Source organism: Elephas maximus, chromosome 4 (genome assembly GCF_024166365.1).
Source record: "Elephas maximus indicus isolate mEleMax1 chromosome 4, mEleMax1 primary haplotype, whole genome shotgun sequence".
In the NCBI taxonomy this organism is placed as follows: domain Eukaryota; kingdom Metazoa; phylum Chordata; class Mammalia; order Proboscidea; family Elephantidae; genus Elephas; species Elephas maximus.
The window spans coordinates 196,593,130-196,600,591 of record NC_064822.1 but is presented as its reverse complement, the minus strand read 5'-3'; the positions used below and the strand labels follow the sequence as shown (position 1 = coordinate 196,600,591).

At 61.2% G+C, this 7,462-nt stretch overlaps 1 protein-coding gene across 3 annotated transcripts; it reads left to right on the top strand.

The window, feature by feature from the left end:
- HDAC10 (histone deacetylase 10) lies at positions 1-6,156 on the top strand. 3 transcript variants are annotated; one of them, XM_049884746.1, is made up of 20 exons: positions 1-639; positions 709-843; positions 1,137-1,233; positions 1,327-1,424; positions 1,498-1,602; positions 1,710-1,778; positions 1,971-2,097; positions 2,305-2,370; positions 2,634-2,693; positions 2,767-2,856; positions 3,164-3,270; positions 3,525-3,592; positions 3,678-3,945; positions 4,066-4,114; positions 4,443-4,534; positions 4,827-4,883; positions 5,149-5,227; positions 5,445-5,624; positions 5,710-5,869; positions 5,967-6,156. In XM_049884746.1, exons 1-20 carry the CDS (start codon positions 101-103, stop codon positions 6,023-6,025), a joined length of 2,505 nt encoding a protein of 834 aa, XP_049740703.1. In that variant the 5' UTR covers positions 1-100; the 3' UTR covers positions 6,026-6,156. The 3 variants fall into 3 exon arrangements, with proteins under 3 accessions (XP_049740703.1, XP_049740702.1, XP_049740704.1); XM_049884745.1 differs by having other exon boundaries at positions 4,066-4,150; XM_049884747.1 differs by lacking the exon at positions 2,767-2,856 and having other exon boundaries at positions 4,066-4,150.
- The last annotated feature ends 1,306 nt before the right edge of the window (positions 6,157-7,462 follow it).

Below are 7,462 nucleotides of genomic sequence, written 5' to 3'. Positions count from 1 at the left end.
CCCCTGGGGCCGCACGGGCTGCGCGCGGGGTGCTGACCCGCCTGACGTGGCCTGTGGTCAGGGTGGACTCAGCCAAATACAGGGACAGAAGGGAGCACGGATGGGCAGTCCTCACGCCCGTCGCCCCTCGCCTCTCGTAGGGGGTCCTGAGGGCAGTGACGCACCCAAGTCCCAGGCACGAGGAAGAGGTGAAACCTCAGCAGGGGCCAAGGGCGCCAGTGGGGCGGAGCCGGGGAGGACGGCTTGTTCGGGCTTCGGGGCGGGGCTGGGGGCGGGACGGGTCCTGGATCCCGGTCATAGGGAGCCGGAAGCCCCGCCCTGGGAGCCACCCCCTCCGGTCCCGGCCCCATTTCCGAGCCTGCTTTGGGGCCCGCGCGGTGGCGGTGCGGTGGGCCGCCTGGGACCTCTGTCCGCGGCCTGGGTTCTCTGCCCGCCGTCCGGGCTCTGTCCCCAGCGGGTCTCAGGGGTTGCGCTCTCCCCCGGGCACCAGTGTGGGAACGGGCAGTGCAGTCACCTGCGGGGCGGGGGCCGTTTGGGTTCCGTCCCGCGCAGGGTGGCCCCAAGTGACCACAACCGGGCCATGGGGACAGCGCTCGTGTACCACGAGGACATGACGGTCGCCCGTCTACTCTGGGACGAGTAAGTGTGATCTGGCAGGGGCGGAGGGGGGACGGGAGGGGACCCCGGACACTGAGTTCCCCCCATCAGCCCCGAGTGCGAGATGGAGTGTCCTGAGCGGCTGACTGTAGCCCTGGAGCAGCTGCGGCGGCGCGGTCTGGAGCAGAGGTGCCTGCGGCTGGCGGCGCGGGAGGCCTCAGAGGCGGAGCTGGGTCTAGTGCACAGGTCAGACTCCAGAGGGTACACCCTTTGGGCCCCAGGGCAGTTGGCGCCCAGGCCACAGCGAGCCCGGGGGCTTGGGCTCCACAGAGCTCCCTGGTGCCTCTAAACCAGTGCCTCTCCCCCACCCCCTTGGTTTCCCCTTGGGGACAGTAAGTGGTCGGACAGTGGGTGAGTGGTCAAGGGCTGGAGGGAGAAAGGAGATGGAAGGTCCACCAGGAGTCTCCCCCACTTCTCACCCCACCTGCCTCCCCCTGCTCCTGCCAATGAGCCTGCCTTGCCTGCCCACCCCTCCACAGCCCAGAGTACGTGGCCATGGTGCGGGGGACCCAGGGCCTGGGCAAGGGAGAACTCCAGGCACTGTCTGGACAGTACGACACAGTCTACTTCCACCCGGTGGGTGCCCCTCAACCTGCTTTCACCAAGCTCCACACACCCTGCTCGATGCCACTGCCTAGCACGGGCTCATTTGGCACCCCCACCCCACAGAGCACCTTCCACTGTGCCCGGCTGGCTGCAGGGGCTACGCTGCAGCTGGTGGACGCTGTGCTGACAGGGGCTGCACACAACGGACTTGCTCTTGTGAGGTGAGGGCTGCATCCCTCCGCCTGTCTGCCTACCTGTAGGGGCCAGGATGACCATGAGTGCCCCTATCCCCAGGCCTCCCGGCCACCACAGCCAGCGGACGGCTGCCAATGGGTTCTGTGTGTTCAACAATGTGGCTATAGCGGCCGAGTACGCCAAGCAAAAACATGGGCTGCACAGGTGTGTGCTAGCGTGCGAGCGTGGGGGGGTACTCCACCCAGCCCCACTGGGCTCCTGGCCTGGACAGGGAAGGCCCCCTTTTTCAGTGACCCCACCCCTGTCCCCAGGATCCTCATTGTTGACTGGGATGTCCACCATGGCCAAGGCACTCAGTACATCTTTGAGGATGACCCCAGGTGAGCTTGAGCAGACACAACCCTTCCCTCGGATCCCACTCGAGGGGAGGTAGAGTTTGGCCTGGGAAAATCTGAGTGGGGGATGTGGGTGTGTCCTCAGAGTCTGCCAAGAGAGTCAGGATTCTGGGAGGGCTGGGGGCTGAGGGGCCTGAACTCAGATCCTGGTCCCTGATCCCCGCTGGCTGTCCACAGCGTCCTCTACTTCTCCTGGCACCGCTATGAGCATGGGCGCTTCTGGCCCTACCTGCGAGAGTCAGATGCAGACGAAGTCGGCCGGGGTCACGGTCGTGGCTTCACTGTCAACCTGCCCTGGAACCAGGTGCCACCTTGCCCCAGGCTCTCACCTCAGGCCCCCATCCCAGGTCCACACCCCATCGTCTCCCACACTGGCATCCCCTACCCTTTAGTCTGGGCCCCCTGAGCACAGCCTGTGGCTTCCGGGCCAGCTCACCCCAGAGCCAGGGCCCTGGGGTGAGGACCTTGTGGTTTGGTGAGCAGTGGCTGTTGCTGACCCCTGTGGCTGCAGGTGGGGATGGGAAATGCTGACTACGTGGCGGCCTTCCTGCACGTGCTGCTCCCCCTGGCCTTTGAGGTGACTGTGTGGGCACGTGGGGGGGGCGGTGGTGGTAGGTGGCAAGAGGGCTGGGAGGGGACTTGGTTTGGGGGGTTCCACTGTGAAGACGGAGGCATCTGCCACAGAAGCAGGGACACAGCCACTTGCATCAGCCTGCAGTAACTGGGGGGGGGGAGGGGCGGTGCGAGGGTATCTCTGGAGGGGTCAGGTGACAGTGAGATGGGCAGCTCCCACCCTAGTTCCAGCCTCTCTTGCTTCCTCAAACTCGGCCCCACTTGCAGTTTGACCCCGAGTTGGTGCTGATCTCCGCTGGCTTCGACTCAGTCATCGGGGACCCTGAGGTGAGAGCCTGGCCTGGTGGGATATCTCTGGGGTCCTGGGACCCAGGCCTTTCACGTCCCTGCTCCGTTCCAGGGGCAGATGCGGGTCACGCCAGAGTGCTTTGCCCACCTCACACAGCTGCTGCTGGTGTTGGCCAGAGGCCGGGTGTGCGCTGTGCTGGAGGTGACTGTGGCCTGGCAGGGAGGGTCCTGGGGCTGGGGGCTGAAGGTGACCATGGCTGGGCAGGAAGGTCCTGGGGCTGGGGGCTTGGGGTGACTGCAGCCAGGCAGAGAGGGTCCCCGGGCCAGGGGCTAGGGGGATGAAGCCCAGAAGCCCAGGAGCCAGGCTTCGAGGTGTGGTCAGAGCCACCTGCCTATGGGGGACCGGGCATCTTGGCTGGGACAGGGAGCCACAGAGAAGGAGCCCTCCCCAGCAACACCCCTTCCCTGGCTATGCCCACTGCCTGGTCACGCCTCCACCTTCCTCCCAGGGCGGCTACCACCTTGAGTTACTTGCCGAGTCAGTATGCATGACTGTCCAGGCACTGCTGGGTGATCCTGCCCCGCCTCTGCTGGGGGCCATGGTGCCATGTGGAAGGTGCGAAGTGCTGGGCTGGGGGGTGGAGGGGAGGCTGAAGATGGAGCAGAGGGGGGCTGGAGGAAGAGGGGACTGGAGAGAGGCGAGGGGAGGCCAGAGGGAGGAGAGGGTCCAGAGAGAGGAGGCCAGAGGTAAGGCCAGAGAGGGGGGCCGGAGGGAGAGGCACTGGAAGAGGGGCCTGGAGGAAGGACAAAGGTGAGGCTGGAGGAAGAGGACACCAGCTGAGGTGCTACATCACCTGGTTCTACCTGCAGTGCCCTGGAGTCCATCCAGCGTGTCCGGGCAGCCCACGCCCCTCACTGGACAAGCCTCCAGCACCAGGGTCAGTGTGGTCAGGGCATGGGCGGGGGATTGGAGCCCCCACACGGTTAGGATGAGCAGCTGCTGTGACTCTGAACCACCCACAGACATGGCTCCAGTGCTGAGTCCCAGCATTGGCTCCCCAGAAGCGAGGCCCCCGCCCCGGCCACCTGCGGGTGCTGAGTACATGGTGGCAGCAGCGACTGAAGCAGTGGAAGCGCTGCGTGCCCTTCTGGACCAGCTGCGTCTCCGTCCCCTGCCTCCAGTCCGTACTGCCATTGCCCTGACATCAACAGATGTTGCTCTGGTCCTGCCCCCTGGTGTCCTCCATCAGGAAGGGTCAGCCCCAAGGGAGGAGACCGAGGCCTGGGCCAGGTGGGCAGGGTGGGTCCTGGAGGGGGCAGGCCATGTTGGTGGCTGTACCTGTGTGTGACTCACGTGTGGTGTGTATCCATGTGTCATGTGTCCGTGTGTCCCTCTGGTTTGCCACCCCAGGCCCCATGAGGCCCTGGTCCGGGACGAAGCCCTCACTGCGCTTGGAAAGGTCCTGAACCTCATGGATGGGATCTTGGGTGGGCAGGTGGGTGTGCCTGGGTGGGGTAGGTAGGGCTAGCTCCTGGGGAGGATGGTTGGGCAGAGCTTCTAGGCTGGGGGTACAGACCACCCAGGGGTTAGCGGTCTTTGGCAGGGAGGTGAGGACAACTTTAAGTGTGTTTTAAGCATCCTGTTTTGAAAAAGGGGGTGTTTTGATCTCAGAGTGACAAGGTGGTCCCGTGCCAGCCACGTAAACAGAGAAAGGGACAGGCAGCCTGTTTACCTGGTTTGGATGTTGGCTGCCTCCTTACCACCCCCTGCTGCCATCTGTTCCCCAGGTGAGCAGTGGCATCGCAGCCACACCTGCCCTTGCCACCGCTGCCACCCTGGACGTTGCCATCCGGCGTGGCCTATACCTCGGGGCCCAGAGGTGAGGCCCTAACCCTGCGGAGCTTTCCAGAGCAGGGATATGGGCACAGCCTCCCAGGGCGGGGCTGTGGGCGGATCCTCCCAGGATAGGGCTGTGGGCGGAGCCTCTGGGGCGGGGCTATGGGCGGATCCTCCCAGGACAGGGCTGTGGGCGGAGCCTCCGAGGGCTGGGCTGTGGGCGGAGCCTCCCAGGGCAGGGCTGTGGGCGGAGCCTCCCAGGGCAGGGCTGTGGGCGTCTCTGGGTGGACTCCACAGGCCTGAGCACCGCCTGTCCCGGCTGGCTCTTCCTCCAGACTGCTGTGCGTGGCCGTGGGACAGCTGCAACGCCCCCCCCACCTCTCTGATGACGGGTAGGTCTGTTATGCGTGGTGGGTGTGTGGTAGGTGGGCGACCGGATCCCCAGGAAGGACAAGCGGGTGGGGCACGGAGGTGCAGAGGTGTGGGGAGGCCTGACGCAGCTGGCGTTTGGTAGAGTGCCCAGGAACAATGCCAGGCCAGGCCTCCGCCAGCAAGGTTCGCCTGTATCCCTGGGCCCATGTGTGCCCCTGCCACCTTCACCCCACTGGGGCTCTGGAGGGTGAGCCGGGTCTTGCATGTACTCCCCTCTTCTGGAAGGAGGATCCTGTGGCTGGACATTGGGGGCCCGGAAGCAGCAGCCCTTTCCATGTTCCACGTCTCTGTGCCGCTGCCAGGGGTGAGTGGCAGTGTCCTTGGGCCAAGGCAGGCATGGGAAACCCTACATGGGTGCACAGCCCCAGCCCACTGGCATCCTCCTTGACCCATCCTCCCACACCAATCCTCCCTGACTCCCGAGAGACTGTGTGACTGCTCACACTCTGGGACCCTGAGATTGGGAGATGGGGCATCCTTTGGGATGAGGGGCTGGTGCTACACTGCCATCCCTCCCGTAGGCGACTGGGGGGCTCCTGAACTGTGTCTTGGGCCTGGTGCTGCCCCTGGCCTATGGCTTCCAGCCTGACGTGGTGCTGGTGGCACTGGGGCCAGCCCCTGGCCTGCATGACAGCCACAGTGCACTTCTGGCCTCAATGCTTCGGGGACCAGCAGGAGGCCGAGTCCTGGCCCTGGTGCAGGTAAGTCATGCAGGCCGGTTCACATTGTGGGGTGGGTGTCTGGGGAAGACAGTGACTCACTGCTTCCACCACTGCCCTGGCCCAGGAATCCAAACCCCAGCTTACAGGGGCCCTGGCCCGGGCGCTGCATGGAGAGGCACCCCCAAGCCTGGGCCCCTGCTCTGCGGCCTCGCCCAAGGACACGCAGGCCCTGAAGCACCTAAGAGAGCAGCTGGAGCCTAAGTGGCGGATGCTGCAGGTGGCTGGTAAGGGGCTGGCCTTGCCCTGGGGCTCCGTGTGTGTGTGGGCGCTCCTGAGGGTTTTGTGCGGATTGTAAGCATCTCTCCCCAATGCCTCCTTTAGTGACATCACCTGGAAGCTTGCAATCAGCTGAGGGGGAACTATTCGCACCACAGAACTAACACTACAAACCAGCCGCCCAGAGCTGGAGCTTTGCTGGCCACAGCCACACCCAGCCTCCGGCAACTACCTCAACACCAGGCCCCTCCACCTCCCCTCCTCCTCCCCATCAGTAAATGTCAGTTAAATGAAAGCCTGACTCTCTCTCCTTTATTGGGCCTATGCTGTTGTTAGGTGCTGTAAGGTCGGTTCTGACTCATAGTGACCCCACACACAACAAAATGAAACACTGTCCAGTCCTGCGCCATTACGTCTGAGCCCATTGTTGCAGCCCCTCTGTCAATCCATCTTGTTGAGGTTGTTGAGGGTGTTCCTCTTTTTTTGCCGACCCTCTACTTTACCAAGGATGATGTTCTTCTGTAGGAACTGGTCCTTCTGATAACATGTCTAAAATACCTGAGAGGAAGTCTTGCCATCCTTGCTTCTAAGGAGCATTCTGGCTGGACTTCTTCCAAGACAGACTTGTTCATTCTCCTGGCAGTCCATGGTGTATGCAGTATTTTTTGCCAGCACCACAATTCAGAGGCATCAACTCTTCTTCGGTCTTCCTTATTGATTATGCAGTTTTTTTTTACATGCATATGAGGTGATTGAAAGTATTATAACTAGCTTCAGATAGTTAAAAACTTGAAATTTAAAATAAATTTGTTTACTAGTATTAATTTTTTACATTTATCTTTTTAAATTGTGTTTTAAGCGAAAGTTTACAGCTCAAGTTGATTTCTCATACAAAAATTTATACACATTGTTATGTGACCCTAGTTGCTCTCCTTGTAACGTAACAGCACACTCCTCCTTTCCACCCTGGACTTCCTGTGTCAACAAGCTCCTGTCCCTTTCTGCCTTCTCATTTCACCTCCAGACAGAAGCTGCCCATTTAGTCTCATGTATCTACTTGAATTAAGAACCATGCTCTTTAAAAGTATCATCTTCTGTCTTATAGTCTAGTCTAATCTTTGAAGAGTTGGCTTCGAGAACGGTTTTAGTTCTTGGTTAACAGAGAGTCTGGGGGCCCTGTCTTCCGGGGTTCCTCCAGTCCCAGTCAGACCATTAAGTCTGGTCTTTTTACTAGAATTTGAGTTCTGCACCCCACTTTTCTCCTGCTCCCTCTGGGGTTCTCTGTTATGTTCCCTGTCAGGGCAGTGATTGGTGGTAGCTGGGCACCATCTAGTTCTTCTGGTCCAGGCTGATGGAGTCTCTGGTTTATGTGGCCCTTTCTGTCTCTTGGGCTGGTATTTTCCTGTGTCTTTGGTGTTCTTCATTCTCCTTTGCTCCACGTGGGCTGGGACCAATTGATGCATCTTAGATGGCCGCTCACTAGCTTCTAAGACCCCAGACGCCACTCGCCAAAGTGGGATACAGAACATTTTCTTAATAAACTTTGTTATGCCAATGGACCTAGATGTTCCCTGAAACCATGGTCCCCAGACCCCCGCCCC